The sequence below is a fragment of the Trachypithecus francoisi genome, unplaced genomic scaffold (assembly GCF_009764315.1).
Source record: "Trachypithecus francoisi isolate TF-2019V2 unplaced genomic scaffold, Tfra_2.0 Contig01585, whole genome shotgun sequence".
NCBI lineage: Eukaryota > Metazoa > Chordata > Mammalia > Primates > Cercopithecidae > Trachypithecus > Trachypithecus francoisi.
In genome coordinates this window covers 4,705,560-4,724,167 of record NW_022681444.1, presented here as the reverse complement: position 1 = coordinate 4,724,167, position 18,608 = coordinate 4,705,560, and the positions used below count along the sequence as shown (strand labels likewise).

The following is an 18,608-nucleotide window of genomic DNA, read 5'->3' as shown; positions in this document are numbered from 1 at the left end:
ACGGGTAGCTACAATAGAACAAACATAACAGACAGCAGCCCTGCCAAAGCAGGTACATTCAGCATCTGGCCTCTCTGAATCACAGCCCATTTAATCTGGAATGGTCTCAATTGACAGCAGGCAGATGGGGGAGGGGCTCTGCTTCATAGAGCCCACAGCCCAGCAGGACTGGGCAGACGGTAAATAATCACACATACACACACAACTGTGTGAAAGCTGTAAAGAGGTGGCACAAGGAGCTAAGGGGGTCCTCAAGGTGGGTGGTGCTGCCCCGTCATTTTTTTTTTTTTTTTTTTTGAGACGGAGTCTCGCTCTGTCGCCCAGGCTGGAGTGCAGTGGCCGGATCTCAGCTCACTGCAAGCTTCGCCTCCCGGGTTTATGCCATTCTCCTGCCTCAGCCTCCGGAGTAGCTGGGACTACAGGCGCCCGCCACCTCGCCCGGCTAGTTTTTTGTATTTTTAGTAGAGATGGGGTTTCACCGTGTTACCCAGGATGGTCTTGATCTCCTGACCTTGTGATCCACCCGTCTCGGCCTCCCAAAGTGCTGGGATTACAGGCTTGAGCCACCGCGCCCGGCCTGCCCCGTCTTACAGAAGTGGAAATTCGGGGTCAGGGTGCACCACCTCTCCCACGGTCTCTCCACTCGTGGGCCAAAACGCGAAGATTGAAACCAAGACCTGTTCTGGTTCCACCCCAGTCTGCTGCCATCCTGGACAACCACACTGTGGCAATCTCAAGAAAGAATCAATTCATTGAAGGGCATTTCTTTTTTGTGAATTTATATAAAACACCCCAAATAGAAGAGTTATTCAGCCACAGGCAGCTTGGAGTTTGTGGTGATACACAGGTCATGTCAGAAGCCTCATTCTGGGGGTAGTTTCTGTGACAAAGCTGTGTTCTTTCACATGGACTGTAAGCCATATGACTGAGTCAGTGTTGGGGGTTAAAACGTTATGATGGCCTGTTACATGTACACATCAATCATGAGCCACATTTTGGTCCCAGGAATGTTAAAATGTTGGGTGTGGCAGCAGGATCGCTTGAACCCGGGAGGCAGAGGTTGCAGTGAGCTGAGATGGCACCACCGCACTCCAGTCTGGTGATAGAGTGAGACTCCATCTCAAAAATAAAAAAAATAAAATGTTGGGTGTGGGAAGCCAGGCCTCTCACAACTGAGCTATTGTGTCAGTCCATTGTCTGCTGAAATCAGCCTGTCTGGGGCCAGCAGCCCCAGAGCCTCAGCATCCCACTGCTGCCTAGTTGTCCAGACAGGCAGTACCAAGACCACCAAGGAAAAGCCCAGAATGGACGCTGTTCTTATCTTCAAGAGATGCCTGAGGACCTGCCTAGCTCCAGGAATCCTTAAGGTCCTGCCTGAGGTGGTCCCACTCCAACCTCTCCGTGAGGGAAAGGTTGTGTCTGTCTCAGTTACTGCTGAATCTCTAATACCCACTCAGGGCCAGGCAGGAAAGATACCTGTGGAATGAATGAATCAATGAAGCAAGCCTCAGACCCAGGCTCTCAAGCAAGCAAGCTTCTCTACCTCAGGGTGCCACACCATTCCCCTCTCTGTTGTCCAGCCAAGGGCTTTTCTGGGGTTAGGTCAGGTGCCCCACAGCCCCCCAAGTTTCCCCATTTGGGCATGTATCTCTTTGCAAAACAAATGCCTAGTCTCTGTCTCACCTACTACCGTGGACCCCTTGAGGGTAAGGCCCTCACTCACCTTGTTCCTGTTCTACCTCTAGCCCCTGGCACAGTGGCTGGAAGAGGAGAAATTATTGGGAAATACGTGATATGAATAAGTTCCTGTTTAGTAGCCTAGGTGCCATCCTGGATACTGGGTATTCAGAGGAGGAATCTGCCCTGGCCCTGCTTTTTTAAAGAAGCTGTAGTCAGGAGGGAGATAACCAGATGAGTGCAATCTGAGTCTTGGGTGTTGGGTTGGAAGCAGCCACAGCTGCACTTGTGAGCTGAAGGAGGGAGGGACGATCTCACTGAATGGATGGCTTCATGGTGAGGTCAACTTAGGAAGACAGGCAGGCATCAGCTAGGACAGTGGGGGAAGGTAGTCAAGGCAGGAAGTACAGCACGTGCAAAGGCAGGGAGGCATGAAAACAAGGTCTGTTTTTAAGCAGGACACTGACACGATCAGATGTGGGTGTCAGACAAACAGCCCTAGAGTTGCATGCAGCGTAGACTGCAGGGAAGAGAGCACCCAAAGGCAGGGAGGCCAATTAGGATTGTGTGGTTAAGAAACCTGGCCCTGGAGCAGACAAATCTGGTTCTGGGCCCAGCTCCACCACTTCGTAGCACCGTGACCCTGGGCAAGTGACTTCATCCCTTACCTCTGTTTGCTCATCTGTGAAATGGGGATAGTCATAGCCCCTGCCTCAAAGAGCTACCGGGATCAGTGAGGCAGACACAAAAATTGGTTGTCCCAGTGTTTGAGGAACAAGTCCATCCAAACAGCCAAGGTGGCCCTGGTGCCAACTTCTCAGCCAGGCCCAGAAAGGCAGCTTCAGGCAAGGCCTGGATTTCCCAAGAAAGCCACCCTGGGGCAGTGCTGTCCACCCAGCCCTTGACTTCTCCCTCTTGTCTAGGGCTTTCCCAGTTGTAGGGCTCCAGAGCACACTAGGCGCTGCCGGAAACGCAGCAGCCAACTCAGAAGCTGGACTCTTGAAATGGCTTCTGCAGACTCTTCCCCGCCTCTGCTCTGTTGGCCGAGGCTTCTGGCACAGAGGACTCAGTGCACCGACTTTGGGGGAATCTCAAAATGGTTCCCAAATAATGCACTGTGAAAAAGTAACAGCAGTGTCCTTGTCCCCCTGGCAAAGGCAACCAGCTCCCCCACTCTCTAACCACATCCCCCTCTACTCTATGATCTCATGGTGTGACCACAACCCGCCTCCTCCATGAACTGCTCCTGGAGCCAGCAACTCACCAATGGCAGGAGCACAGGAACCCAAAGCATCAGGCAGATTCAAACCCCCAATGCTACTCCTCCAGGCAAATCTGTCTTACCCTGCTTCTCTGACTCCTGACTCCCATCACCCATGACCAGGTAGCAGCAATACACAATGGCTGGCTGGATGGGAAGGCTAAATGGGTGGGTGATGGAGGGCTAGATGGATAATAGATAAATGGTTCATTCAATGGTCGTATGAGAGCTGAACTAGAAGGGTTTGGGAATTGGCTCCAGACTCCCCCGGTGCCTTCTGGTAGGGAACGATTCATAGCATCCTCAGCTGGGAAGGGAGGGCAGTTGGAGATCTGGTTATGCCCTCCCTGGTCTCCAGGCTGATGGTGAATCATCCAAGACAAACGATGCACAGTCCTTTCACCAGGTTCTCCAAGGTGAGGGTGTCACGGCTCATCCCAGATACCCATTTTGGGGTCGTAATTACCACTCGCATGATCAAGCAGCTCTTTCCAACATCCAACAAAACACACCCTTGTGCTGACCTGAAAACTATTTCTACTTATTCAGTCAATAGTGAGTAAGATGCAAGCTGCATCTCAGCCATTAAACAAACAAGCACCTTTTATTCACACTGGTTGAAGAGACAATCTTGATGCAAGTCAGGGTTTGGACCTAGCAGTTGACAGCTAAATCCCAGTTTTGATATTTACTTCCACGGGACCTTGAACAAGAGACCTAACCTTTCTAGACCTGGGTTTCCTCTACTGCCAAATGCAGACGTAATGCCTTTCTCCTAGGTAATGGGACCATATAGTTTGTTGCTCAGTCAGGACAATACTGAGAGTGAAAAGGGGGTGCTTATAATTACATAAGACCGCGACCAGCCTGGCCAGTGTGGCAAAACCCCGTCTCTGCTAAAAATACAAAAATTAGCCAAGCCTGGTGACAGGCACCTGTAATCCTAGCTGCTCAGGAGGCTGAGGCAGGAGAACTGCTTGAAACTGGGAGGCAGAGGTTGCAGTGAGCCGAGATTGCCCCACTGCACTCCAGCCTGGGTGATGAGAGTGAAACTCCATCTCAATAATAATAATTACATAAGACAACAAACCTCAACCAGGGCCAACCAGGATGTATGGTCCCCTGTTCATAGAGCTATTAAGAGCCAACGAGATAGAGTGCAGATGGGCACCCAAGTTCACAACAAACAAATGACTACCGGTCACGTGATCAGCTGGGCCTTTTCCTTCATCTGGATCCCTCCCACATCCTGGATTACCAATTGGTTTGGATACTTCCCTACCAGCACACCATACATTTCAACAGCTTTAGTAGGAACACCTGCTAGCTAATGTTGATGTTTTCATCTGTCTTCTGTCCTGATGATAGGTTCACAAACTTGATTCCTGCTCAGGTCCACCAGACTCACTCAAGCACAGCTCAGGCTTCTAGCTTCCCAGAACCCTGACTTCAGGGGCCAGCTGGCAGTTCCAGATTCCCTGACTGTCTTGGCAGAGGCCTGCTTCTCCGGCCTCCTGCAGTGCTGGGATGCCTCTTCTGGCGGGGACCCATAATTGGCCTTCATCTGTGATCACAGACCAATGGGCAGTGCTGACGGGAGGGCGGGTGGTAAGGGGGTGGTTCTGTAAGTCCTCCAGGCAGGACTACAACCTGGACTGATGATGAAACAACTCCTGAGATCCGGATTTAATTTGGAGGCTTCTCTGGGATCTGCAGGCCTATGGACGGCAAGAGAACTCCTGTCGTCCTCCTGCCTCGAGGGTCAGAGAACAATCTCTTTTGGGTTTCCTGTCACTTTGGCACTTCGGTTTCTCTTTATTTACAGTACGGTATCTTTGGGTGTTATTCTGGGGTCTGTTAGTGGCTCTGCTACTTAGTAATTTGTGATTTGGGCAAATGACTCACGATCCTCAAATCTCAATAGTTTCCTCAACTGCAAATAGGGATAAATGTCAGCTTTGCTGTTAGCCTTAAAAGCATCTTTGTGGGCATTAGAAAATTGCTGCAATATAAATATAAAAAACATAAAGACTATGAATGTGAGTTGTGCCCCCCTTAAGTTGCACAGTGCACAAGCGGGGCCACCATGCATGACGGCCCTCAAATAACAGGCCGCCTTCCAAGGGCTGTTGGGAGGATTAAGTGAGATAATGTATATAAAGTGCTTAAGCCATAGTGACAATTAGTTGTTGTTATTCTTTTTATTACTGGAAGTTTTCTCATTTCTAACCTTTGGGGTGAACTCAAAAGAGGATCCCAGGCCAGCAGCTTCTGCTACAGGGCAGAATACACAGCTCCATCTTATGAAAATGACAGCTCTTCGGCCAGGCGCGGTGGCTCACGCCTGTAATCCCAGCACTTTGGGAGGCCGAGGTGGGCGGATCACAGGGTCAGGAGATCGAGACCATCCTGGCTAACACAGTGAAACCCCATCTCTACTAAAAATACAAAAAAATTAGCCGGGCGTGCTGGTGGGCGCCTATAGTCCCAGCTACCTGAGAGGCTGAGGCATGAGAATCCCCTGAATCCGGGAGGCGGAGCTTGCAGTGAGCCAAAATCGCACCACTGCACTTCAGCCTGGGCGACAGAGTGAGACTTGTTTCAAAAAAAAAAAAGAAAGAAAATGACAGCTGTTCCCACAAAGCGGCTCCTTGCTTGCTTGGGCTGTAGCACCACAGTGGTGAGAGGGATGTGGACACATGGTGTGTGGCCCCACCACATCAGGCCAAGTGGCGACACTCAGAGGCAGCCCACCGGAGACTGGGTGGGACCCAAGCCCTGGAGAGGCTGCCTCCCAGTGTGCAAAGGCTGTCACGTGGCACAGTCACACCAGCCTCACTTGTGGGGAAGGAAAACCCGTGCGTGATGGAAACTCCTCACAATACAATGTGGAAAAGCAATTTTAAGAATCGTTTTTATTTTAATCCTGAAGCCAAGGAAAACAGTTGGATTTGCTTTTCTTTGTTGGACACAGGAAAAAAGTGAGGAGCATCATTTTGACGGGAGTTGAGTTCTTCTCCAGTCCTAAGATGGCTGAAATGCTGGGGTTGGGGCTAGGGGTGTTATTTCCCTTGAGATGCAATTAGTTGAATAAATATCAAGAGAGCAAAAGTAAACAAACTTATTACTGCCCATTAAGAACCGCCAAACTGGCAAAAAACTGCTGGGGGGAAGGGAGGAATTGGGGTTGGAGTCTTGGACTCCAAGGAAAATAAATGACCCTGAGGCTCAAAGAGAGGCCCAAAGAGCATGGCCCTTGGTATCAGGCTGACCCAAGTCCTAGGCTCAGTCGGCTTTGGCTGTTATCTGCTGTGTTCTTGGGCAAGTCACCGAGCCTGTCCGGGTTGCAATGTCTCCGTTGATAAAACCGGGGTGAATAACAACCCACTGGATTACCTGGGACAAAGTATGTCAGGCGCCCAGAACAGTGCCCTGTTCCTTCCCTTCCTTCCTGTAACCCAATCAGTTCTGAGTCACCCCACTAAGCTCAGGCCCCACAGAGGTATAACAGGACTCAGAATCAACATAGTTTCAAGAGGTCCCACTGCTAGCAACGTGACCTCAAGTCAGCTACCCCCACACCTTTTTAAGCTTCAGTTTCCTTAGCCTAGAAATGGGCATAACACTAATAAGTCACTCTGAGTGTTGGAATGATTAAATGAGAATGTGGATGTGAAGGGCCTGGAAGCCCTAAAGCCCTGTGCAAGGCTTAGTCGAGGAGATGGTGTGAGTGCTTGGCACGCTGCCTGGCCTACGCTCAGCATCCTTACTGTTGTTGGTTTTGCTTCAGCTTTGTTGTTCCTGCTATCGTATTGCTAACACATTATTCCAATCTCCTGCTTCTGATGTGATTCCATGCTGCTCACCTAGTGTGCAAGGTGGGTTGGATCACCCCATTTCACAGAAGAAACTCGGCCTTTTAGGTCCCAAGTGCAATGGCAAGAACTCTGCCAGGGAGCCGTGAGAGCCCATGTTTGGGAGAGGATAGAACTCAACCATAAATAGTGTAGCCCTCTCAAATCTGGAGGTCCAGGAAGGTTTGGAAACCAGCCTTGTCTTGCAGCCAGGTTGCCTCCTGGGCCTCTGGCAGTTTCTTGGCCACAGTGGAGCCCCGCGCCCACATGGGCACAGAGAGGTGTTTGTCACCCACTGCCTCAGGTAAACAGCCTGAAGAAGGCGGTGGCCCTGCAGACCTGCCCTAGCCCAGGGTCAGGGGCGGCTCCTCCCCATTGTTCTGGGGTGGGTGTGGCCACTAGCACAGGGGCAGCCAAAGCACTGTTGGAAACCAGGCAAACACTTCCAAACTCAGCTGGGTTTCCACTGACGTCACTGCAGCCCCACCTCCTAGCAGAGCCCAAACCAGAAGCTCCCACACACCTTTTCTCTGCCTGGCCTGAGAGAGGCCTGAGCAGGCCATAGGAATCACGCTTGGGATTTGTCATTTAAGTGGAAAACAGCTCAGCAAGGCTCCAGAGGGCACAGGGTCTCTTGTAACTGCTCACTGGCTGGTACAAGGTGGAGCCCAGATGCAGGGTCCTCATTGGAGAAGCCCCCAAAGGGGTTCAGGGAGGACAAAATCTGTAAGTCCTGTGTCATACTTGTTATTTTACCATAGATTAATGTGAAATCAGAAAGTAGTGATGCTAATATCCAGATTAAATACATGTCTGTGTCATCGTTAAGAGTTAGCGGGTTTGGCCCGGCACGGTGGCTCACGCCTGTAATCCCAGCACTTTGGGAGGCCGAGGCAGGCAGATCACGAGGTCAGGAGATCGAGACCATCCTGGCTAACACAGTGAAACCCTGTCTCTACTAAAAATGCAAAAAATTAGCCGGGCGTGGCAGCGGGTGCCTGTAGTCCCAGCTACTTGGGAGGCTGAGGCAGGAGAATGGTGTGAACCCAGGAGGCAGAGCTTGCAGTGAGCCGAGACTGCGCCACAGCACTCCAGCCTGGGCGACTGAGCGAGACTCCGTCTCAAAAAAAAAAAAAAAAAAAGAGTTAGTGGGTTTGATTCCATCAGACCAGGGTTGTTGAGCCCTGGTTCTGCCACCTTCTAGCTTTCTGATTTCGGGCAAGTCACTCAGCCTCACTGAGTCTCAGTTTCCTCATCTATAAAATGTAAACAGCAATAGTATCTACCTTAAAAGGAGACTATGAGAATACAGGAAAGTGGAAAACACTTGCAAAATGTTTAGTACAGGGTCAGATATATAGTGGACCTCAGTCAACGGATGTTATTAACAAATACATACATAGGCCCTCCTCTGCACAGCTCTGACCTCCTCAGGCAGTCACTTGTCCATGGGATCCCCGCTCCAATCTATCCTTCTTTCCAGCACTCTCAGCTGCTCAGCATCTGTTGGCAGGCGTGTCTTGTCATTCCATTAACAAATATTTATTGAGCTCCTATGTATTTCAGGCCACGTGGTAGGCACTGCACATGGAGCGGTGACCAACACAAACACCGCCCTACCCTCATGGAGCTTGCATTCAAGAGAATGGGGCAGGGAAACAGCCTGTATCTGATGGTGATAAGGACACTGCAGGGGGAAAGTGGTGAGGTCACAATCTTAAATCAGCAGGGATGGTCTAACTGAGAAGGTGATATTTCAGCAGAGACTGAAAGAGGTGAGGGAACAATGAAGAACGGGGCCGGAACCAGCAAGTATAAAGGCCCTGAGTCCCAAGTGTGCTTAGAGCACTCAAGGGACAACCAAAAGGCCAACCAAGTGGCTGGAGGAGATGATCGAAGGGGAGAGGGGTCAGAGATGAGACCAGGGAGGAAGTAGGGGCCAAATCATAGAGTGCCTTGGAGACCCACTAGCTTTTCCTCCAAGCTGATGAGCCACTGGGGGTTTTGAATAGAGGAGTGACCCCGTTTGACTTTTTAAAAGGAACCACTCTGGCTGCCAAGTTGAGGACAGAAGGTAGGATGAGCAAGGCCGGGGCAGGGAGGCTAGTTAGGAAATTACTGCAATAGTCCAGGTGAATGGCACAGGTGGGTTGTACCAGGTGGTGGCAGGGAGGTGGGCAGACACAGGACTGAGAATATTTCTGGCATTGTAATTTGGCGGTGAATTAGATGTGGGGTATGAAAGAAAGAAAGGCGTCTAGGATGACTTCAAGGCTTTTGGCCAAAGCAACTAGAGTGGACATTTACTAACACAAGAAAAACTGGGATGAACAGGTTGGGTTGGAGGTATGGGGAAAAACGAGTGCATTTCTGGATGAGTTGAGATACCTAGCAGATAGTCAAGTGGAATGTCAAAGCAGCAGCTGTATGTATGAGTGTAGAGTCTAGGGGAGAGTTCCAGAAATAAATGCGAAGTAATCAGTACTTGAGGGTGATCACCAACCTGACCTCTGGATGAGATCACTAAGGTAAAGAAAATTCTGAGGACTGAGTTTTAGTTCCCCCTCAACAGTAAGAAAAAGGACAGGAATATGAGGATGGATGAACCAGCACAGGCTCTGAGGAGGAACAGCCAGCAAGACAGGAGGCAGGGTGGCGTTCAGGAAAGAAGGTCAAGAAGGGAGCCCAACTGTATTCCACAGTGTGAGAGGGAAAATATTAATGAGGATCAAGAACTAGCCCTTCCATCTGGCAAACAGAGGCCACTGGTGATCCTGTCTAGAGCAACCTAGAATGAAGGGGAGGAGGCAAAGCCTGATGAGGGTGGGCTCAAGAGAGACCAGGAAGAGAGGAATTTTCTGGAAATGGTGAGTGCAGGCCACTCTTTGGAGGCTTTGCTGAAAAGGGGAGCAGAGAAATGCGACAACAGCTGCAGAAGGGATATGAGGTCAAGAGAAGGTTTTCTTCAAGTTGAGAAAAATAACAGTATGATTATAGGAAAACCATGATGATGTTGGGGAGATGATGAGGACTGCTGGAGCAAGGCCCTTGAGTGGGCAAGGGGAGGGATCTAGCACATGTCCTCCCCTCCCTCTTGGCCCATTTAACTCCTACTCATTCCTCAAGGGTCAGTGTAAAGGGCATTTTCTCAGGAAAGCATTCCTGACCCTCCGATTAGGTCAATTCCCTGTAATACCCCTTTACAGCATGTGCTAGTTGTGCTTTCTGGCATTTGGGAACGGCATAATGACATGAGGGCAGGGGCCGGCTCCATCCTGTTGGTAGCTGTATCCCTAGCCGCCAGCATGCTGTCCAGCACATCACAGGTGTTCAATGAACATCTGGCGAAGGGATGAATGGTCCAAGAATAGAAGTGAAGCAAAACTGGAGACACATTCTGTGTTCTGCTCCCTTCTAACTTAATCACGTCGCAGTGGTCAGGACTCTGCTGTCACTGGCTATTACAAATATTTGGATTCAGAAGAGCTTGGTTGTTTGTTCCTGTTTTGGCTCTGTAGCTTAGCTAACACAGTGACCAGAGCCACATAACTGGACACATCCTTCCACTGACATCGTCCACTAAAACCTGAATGTATTCCATAACACGTCAAACGATTCATTCATTTATCAAATATTTGCCCAAAGTGCAACATCCTGGGAATAGGGGGTTGAATCAGACACAGGACGTGCCCTTATGGAGTTAGAATCCAACAGAGAAGATCAAACAGAACTGCTATTCAGCACTGCTGTGATAGATATTATAAGGGGAAAGTTCAGGGGGTGTGAAAGTATAGAATAGGTAGACTTAACAGTCTGAGAAGCCTAAGGTAGCAGAGGAGGGAGACCAGAAAACCTTTCCTCTGCCTCCCCTCCCCAGCTTGAAGCTGCTTGGATATGGTTCTCAGGCTCTAGGCCAGTAGTTCAGCAAGGGGGCTGCGGGCATTGGAGCTGGCTCTGGAAGTAGCAGGGCCAGGGCCTCCTGCCTTTAGATGCCCTGAGATCTTCCCTCTTCCCTTCTACCTCTGCTGAAGCCTGCCTGTCTCCTCTTGCTTCCAGAATGGCTGCCTGTTCTCTGACTTCAAGAGAATATAACCCAGCATCTTGAAGCTGAGTTTTTGGAAAGCTCTGCCTGCCTGGCAAGAAGGCTGGGATCACTGACAGCACAGGGCACTGACAGTGGTGGGACCATCACTGATTCTCCCCTCTGTTTACTTTCAGGCTTTCATAGATTCTGTTCACAAGGAATAACCACCATTTTGCAAGGACCATGAGGCCACTGTGCGTGACATGCTGGTGGCTCGGACTGCTGGCTGCCATGGGAGCTGCTGCAGGCCAGGAGGATGGTTTTGAGGGCACTGAGGAGGGCTCACCAAGAGAGTTCATTTACCTAAACAGGTACAAGCGGGCAGGCGAGTCCCAGGACAAGTGCACCTACACCTTCATTGTGCCCCAGCAGCGGGTCACAGGTGCCATCTGCGTCAACTCCAAGGAGCCTGAGGTGCTTCTGGAGAACCGAGTGCATAAGCAGGAGCTAGAGCTGCTCAACAATGAGCTGCTCAAGCAGAAGCGGCAGATAGAGACGCTGCAGCAGCTGGTGGAGGTGGACGGCGGCATTGTGAGCGAGGTGAAGCTGCTGCGCAAGGAGAGCCGCAACATGAACTCACGGGTCACGCAGCTCTACATGCAGCTCCTGCACGAGATCATCCGCAAGCGGGACAACGCATTGGAGCTCTCCCAGCTGGAGAACAGGATCCTGAACCAGACAGCCGACATGCTGCAGCTGGCCAGCAAGTACAAGGACCTGGAGCACAAGTACCAGCACCTGGCCACACTAGCCCACAACCAATCGGAGATCATCGCGCAGCTTGAGGAGCACTGCCAGAGGGTGCCTGCGGCCGGGCCCGTCCCCCAGCCACCCCCCGCTGCCCCGCCCCGGGTCTATCAGCCACCCACCTACAACCGCATCATCAACCAGATCTCTACCAACGAGATCCAGAGTGACCAGAACCTGAAGGTGCTGCCACCCCCTCTGCCCACTATGCCTACTCTTACCAGCCTCCCATCCTCCACAGACAAGCCATCGGGTAAGTCCTTCTGAGATCGTGTTCCATGTGGGTCTCAGAGCCAGGCACCAGGCTTCCCTTGGCTGTGACCACAAATGGGGGAAAAGCCACGGCCAGTTGAAGCCAGGCCAAAGACGTGCACAATCCCCCAGCAATCCCTTGGGCCGAACTGCTGGAGCCAGTGGGGTGAGGGGGGGGACCACATTCCTTAGATGGATCCTCAAAGGCATTACCAAGAAATGGAGTTTCAGAACAGGGCAAACATTCTCTGGTTTCTGGCAGGAAAGAACCCAAGGCCTGTAGTTTTCCAGGCTCTGCATGAGATCCCGTGTGTTGGCAGATAGAAGAGAATGTCTCTCCTGCAGCTCATGCACTGTGCCTGGCACAGGGCTGGCCTTCTGTAAATGCTCACCAAATAAACAATGGGCCAAAAGAAAAGAAAGTATTACCCACGTTAAGAATATGATAAATGCATTGTAGGGGCTGGGCATGGGAAGGAGTCCTTCCTAAAGCCCACACACTTCCTAGAGTCTGCTGCTATCTAGAATTTTCAATGATGCTTCCATATGCTCTTACATACACGTTTCATCTTAAAATACAGCGATTCTCAGAATACCGTTATGGGGGAAGAATGGGGTTACTGGCAGGTTTTAAAGCTTAACCAAGATACTGGCACTGGACATTTCCATGTATGTTACATAATGAACTCCTGGAGCTCCTTACGGACAGGATGAGTAACTTCCTAATAGGCTTAGGATGTTCAGGCTAGATTTGCATTCAGGTCTTTTCACTTTAAATATCTGGCTGACTCCTCTGCGCTCTAGGACTGTAGGAATCCTCATTTCTGGAAGAAGCAGGCCAGAGGCTTCCTTCTCAGAATGTCAGCACACATCCAGTCCTCTGAAGCTCAGCCCCTTGTTCATCCAGAACATCTGAGCCTTCCCAGTGGGCTGCCATATGAGAACTATATTCATCTCTGAAAAAATGAACCATGTATCTGCTCCAAGTCAGTGCTTTCGGTACCACTTCATTGTATAAGCAGGGAGAGACTTTTACTGAAAATATCCTGCTTTACACTTATTTCACACTTTTAAAAATAACCTCCAGTACTGGGAATAGCAGCTTCTTGCTAATTCCAAAGAGGCGCTGAACCTGACTGCAGGAGGGTTGCCAGGGCAGAGGACAAGGGCAGCACTGTTTTCAGATGGGGCAGGGGAGGTGCCCTGTGCAAGGTGAACATCCACTGCAGCACCTAAAAGGAAAGACCTGGCCTGGGTGCAGGGTTGAGAGCAGGTGCTTTGGAGTAGACTGGCCTGGATTCAAATCCAGATTCCTCCACTGATTAGCTCTGGGACATTAGGCAAGTCACTTTGTCCTTCTGAGGCTCGGCTTCCTCATCTGTTAATTGAGGATAGATTAAAATAGTGCCTGTCACTTTAGGAAATGAAATACTGCAAAAAACATGTTTAGCACAATGTTGGGTCCATGGTAAACTACAAGTCTCCTTTGATCTAGGTCTTTTCATCTTAAAACAAGGAGACTGAAATAAACAGTCCCTTTTTTAGCTCTGGCGTTCCATCTGTACACATGTCTGCTTTAAATCAGAAGCTCTGAAAGAGAGGGCAGGGTGTGTTAATTTGTCTTGATAGAATACCAAGAGGGTAAAACGTGCCCTTGGGCACCAAAGGCTCAGCTGAATGTTGTTATAACCCTGACTGGAGACAGGCTGGACTCAGTGGTTACTCAACAGATCTCCTCTGGCCTCTCCTCTGCCTAAGTGTCTCTGGTTTCTAACTCCAAACATTTCAGGACATTCCTGGGCTTGAACTAAGCTGGTAGATACATAGTATAGGAATAAAGACCTGGGTTTGCATCCAAGCTCTTCCCCTTGGTTAGCTGTTCGCTCATGAGAAAGTTTTAACTCTTCTGAGCCTCAATTTTCTCCTCTGTAAAATGGGGACAAGGGTCATAACCTCACAGTGTTATGCCGTGGATACAATACAATCAAGCATGAAACATTATGTCATGTACTGCAGCCAACATTTGCTGAGCCCCTACTGCATGCTGGTCACAGCACTAGACTTGGGGAAGCAGGTGACAACTATGGTCCCTGACCTCCAGGAGCTCAGTCTGGGGGAGGTGGCAGGTACATGAATGCATCTGATATCCATCCAATGCCCATGATTTCTAGTCCCTAAAATTAGCACATCAGATCTGACAACAGATTTCTCTGAGAGGGAGTATCTGTCAAGGCCAAAATTTCTAAAATCAGGAATGCAGTGAAAACTGGGCTGTCTGATCACTGTGGTGATACCCTGGTGTGCTAAGTGCCCTGGGGACAGTAAGGTGGCATGACTAATTCTGCCTAGAGGGAAGGGAGAAGTTAGATAGAGGTGGCACTTGTTTGTTGCATCTTGAAGGATTTGTAAGATTTTACCAGGCAGACCTGGGAGTTGGGAACCCAAGTGACTAGTGGATCCCTGATGGAGATGAGTCTGTGCAAGGGCCCAGGGGCACCGTTCCACTCCTGGCACCTCAAATGGTTCAATCTCCTGCTTGTGTTCACAATCCAGTGTGGGCTGTGTGTATCCAAGGGTCCTGCACTCACCCATCTTTTTTCTCCCACTTAAGAAAGCATGCTGTCATAGGAGGGAATGGCAGCGATTTCATCACAGAGATAACTTGAATGCATTAGAATTTATCCTTTTTTGTTACGCAAGGATCCCCAAATGTTGGTACTTGCTCATTACTAGTAGATTTCTTGTGACCCATCTCACCACTGAGCTTCCACACAAGGTGCTGCCAGCTGGGATTGAGTGCCTAGCTGTGGAAGCTGAATGGGTAGACACAGCCCAGGAAGACAGCAGCTGGGGGAGGGCCCTGCCCTCTCCTGGCGTTGAGGACTAAACTGGGAGGAAAAAACAGATGGTCTCTCTGCACGGAACAGTCAGGGCATCCAGTCAGCAGAGAACATTCTTATCAGGTCTGTTCAGAGAGCTTGGAGCAGGTTCTGATCCTGGAAGACAAAAACACTCTTCTTGCTCTCATCCAACAGATCCTTTGTTCTCAGGGACATCACTCATCCAGAAACACCTTTGCAATTAAACACCTTTGCACCCAAGCCTTGGCAGCTTCCAGATCTTTCACTCAGCAACCTCAGAGCCATGTGCTCTTTTCTTCTTTGTCTGCCCACAGCATGCCCTTCCCAAGGGAGCCATGGTTGCTTATCTGAAGCTGTACTCATAAGCCTGTTCCCAGCCTTATTGAGACAGTAACAGGGTGGCCCCAGGTCAGAATGGCCTGCTGAGAGCCTGAGTGAGGAGGCACAGGCAGCTCCTGGCTTCCCTGCCCCCTGACCTGGGCTTTGTCCTGTGTCTCTCAGGTCTGGCCAGACCCGAAGGCATTTTAGTTAGGATGATGCTGTGATGAGGCCTGGGCCAAATGGCCCTGTCTGTGGTCCTCTGCCCCATGTATCCTGCTGCTGCTATTAAAGAGGAAGGCTACAGTGGTCATTCTCTAAGAGGCAAAGGATAGAGCAGGCACCTGGGTTCTGGTACTGTTTCTCTAGCCCACCCAAGGCAGAGCCACACATGTGCCAGCCCTCCTGCGCAGTGCCCATCCCAGAGACTGATCAGGGAGGAAGCAACAGTGCCAACAGCAGCTGCCACAGACGGGCTTTGTCAGAAACTAATCTTTAATGACCAAAAGGAGTGAGCACTTTTAGCTGTTTTCTCTTCTGAGAAAGAGAATACAACCAGTTCAGTTTATTTCTCAGTGAGTGAAGAAGAAGGGGCCATAAAACCATGAAATACTGGAACTGTTAGGGGCCTCTCAGATCCCCAAGCACGGCTTTCCTGTAACAGAGCCTGTTGGTCGCAGAGCAGAGATCGATCCTGGGACTTGTAACTTGCAGGATATTGAGGTTCATAGAGGTTAAGTAACTTAGCCAAGGGTACACAGCTAGTAAGTGGGTCGGCCAAGACTCAAACCAAAGTGTGTCTTAACTACTCTGGATATTGCACATTTCCACGGGAAGGCTGGAGGGGAACTGGTGTAAAAATCATCCCATGAATGCTTGACTTGGCCCCAGCTGCCACAGGGAACTGACCTTCTATCTCTACTTCCTGACCTTCTAGCTTTACTTCCTGGTGCCATGTTCCAAACAGTTCCTTAAAATGAGCTCTGGGAACAGAGGTGGTAGATTTGTTATTAGAATGCTCATGGTTCTGATAACACAAAACACTGCTGCTACCAACCCACCAACATCGTGCTCCCCGTCCCCAGGCCTAGCAGGAACCAGCCCAGCTTTCCAGCAGAAAGCACAATGTGCACCCGACTCCCAGCAAATGGACCCAACTGAAGTCTACTTTTTAATTTTTATCAAATCTGGACGTATCCTCTGGGGTTCCTTCTACTCAGCATTTCAATGTATAGCTAAGTCTTTCAACATACAGCTAAGTGTGAAGCTTTGATTTCTTTAAATGTTAGCCCTGACTATATAAATGTCAGCAGACATGACCTTCCCTTGGGGCCACATTAGGAGGCCCCCACATTGCTTCAGTGACAACAGTGCACACGTGGAAGCCACCCCATCTCACAACAGATGGGCTATGGCCAGGATGGCACGGACAACTTGAACAAGTGTTTTCCTAGATAGACTTTCCACCTGTATTTTATTCTACCCTATAAGGTAGGAAATATGTACACGATTGTGGTTCCCCAGCACAATGGTATGTTTTAAAACACAGAAATATATGATGTTGTAGCTGCCATTCTTTCTGGAGGTCAAACAAGCAACCAGGTGAAAAGGTGTCAAACCATGCGTGGCTGGGTCAGCTCCAGCAGGCTGGGTGTCCAGGCCCAAGCATTGCAGAGAGGTGGAGAAGCACAGGGTGTGTGTGGTGATGGTGGTGAGTGAGGGTGACTCTGCCCATTCTGACTCAGCCTTCAAGGTCACAGAGGCTGAGGGAAAAGCCCACCCAGGACTCCTGCCTCCAGAGCATGTGCTGTTTCCACTGTATAATATTTTCTTTTATTCTAAAAGTTTTTGTTCAACAAAATAAGATTCCAAATTTAGCACAAACTACATAATCCAGTGATTTCTCAAAGAGCATTCATTGCTAGCTTCTTCCTAAACAAAATCTACTCTAGGAAGATGGCCCACCTGGATGATGGTTCCAGGAAGGCCAGCTCCCTTATTGCTTTGCTTTCTCTTCCTCTTCTTCTGGTACCTTTGGGAACTGATCACAAAGAGCCTTTTGAGTGTGATGGAAAGCTACCCCTCCATTCCTCAGGCAGTTTTCCAAAGACGACACTTGGCTAAATGCTCAGGGTATTTACAGTCATAGGAGATAAACTATCAACTTGTTACTGTTTAAAAAAAAAATCTCATGATCTGGGATCTTGATGCCTGAAAATCCCAAGAATGGTACTTGGCAAACTGAAAGAAATCTAGAAAACCCTAGAGATCAGGCATCTGTGGCCAGCTGAATGGTCATACAAATGGATTGTTGCGGTGAACTTGTATAGTACTAATCCTGAGATGCTGTCCCCCCCGGCCCCCACCCCCCCCAAAAAAATAAAGTAGTATTAAGTTAGCCTCATACAAATGCTGGCACCCTGCTCCTGGACTTCTCAGCCTCCATAACTGTGAGCCAAATAAACTTCCTTTCTTTATAAATTACCCAGTCTGTACTATTCTGTTATAGCATCAGAAAATGGACTAGGTTCAGTCTTATAAAAGTAATGAATTATATACTTTCAGTGGTTTATACCCACATTAGTGAAGGATGCAGGCAGCAGAGACCTCTTGATGGGAACACTGGAGATGATCTTTCCTACTATCCCCGCATCACCACTGCCTCAACTTCGGCTCTCCCTGGCATGAATCTGGTCAAAGATTATGCTGAAAATAAGCCTGATGGTCCTCATCTTGTATCTCAAGATGAGCCCATGCAGCTACAGGGCCTGGACTATTTATGTGATCCTTTGCTTTTTCTAAAAAAAAGCTCCTTTTTCCTGAAATTTTTGAATACAGTAAGTCAAAACTACTGTACATACAGAGAAAAACCTTGCTGAGAGAATTTGTTTAAATTATAAATACAATAGCTCCTAAATGATGAAATTAAGTATCTTAGATGGTATGTCTAGAGTAGGGTCCAAATGAACAAAAAATCTACTCATCTGGCACCATCCCAGGCATAATGTGCAGACAGACTACTACAAACTGTCCAGACTTTCCCACAAAGCAGGTTCCCTTTGCCAGGGCTTGGTCTGGATGTGGATTATCATCTGTTGTGGGGTCTCTGTTTCCAGATGGATTTATTATTATTGGTTCTCAGCTGGAAAGCACAGAATGAAGGTAGCAAAGGGGATGCAGCTCAGGATGGTGAAGGATGGAGAGTGAAGGATGGAGGGTTGAAAGATGGAGGGAGGCACACAGAGCATGGAGGGACTCATGGAGTGAGCCTGCAAGGGCTCCTGCCTGAAAGGAGCCCACAGTCTTACAGGGACACAGATCCCCACCAATCCTAATGTGGTGTGATAACTGCAGCACAGAAGGTGAACCTGAGTTCTAATCCCAGATTCTCCACTTTCCAGCCATGTGATCCTCTTGAGCCTTGGCTTTCTCGCAGGTGCAGGGCCTTATGAGGATGAAATCAAACAGTGTGCAAAGCACCTGGCACATGAAAGGCTCTAGATACATGATCATCACCATTCTTATTTTATGCCAGTAGAGATACATATACAAAG

The 18,608-nt window shown here is 49.3% G+C and overlaps 2 protein-coding genes across 23 annotated transcripts in view; one reads left to right on the top strand and one right to left on the bottom strand.

Annotated features, from left to right (window-relative positions):
- Positions 1–18,608, bottom strand: part of RALGPS1 (Ral GEF with PH domain and SH3 binding motif 1) — a 327,157-nt gene that overhangs the window by 104,235 nt on the left and 204,314 nt on the right. The gene's annotated exons all lie outside the window — the stretch shown is intronic.
- Positions 1–18,608, top strand: part of ANGPTL2 (angiopoietin like 2) — a 36,334-nt gene that overhangs the window by 3,993 nt on the left and 13,733 nt on the right. The window contains exons 1-2 of one of the 2 annotated variants that reach the window (XM_033191534.1): positions 2,969–3,061; positions 11,011–11,876. In XM_033191534.1, coding sequence (XP_033047425.1) covers positions 11,060–11,876 — 817 coding nt within the window. In that variant the 5' untranslated portion in view covers positions 2,969–3,061; positions 11,011–11,059. Of the gene's footprint in view, positions 1–2,968; positions 3,062–11,010; positions 11,877–18,608 lie in introns of those variants that run through there. The other variant, XM_033191527.1, reaches the window with a different exon arrangement.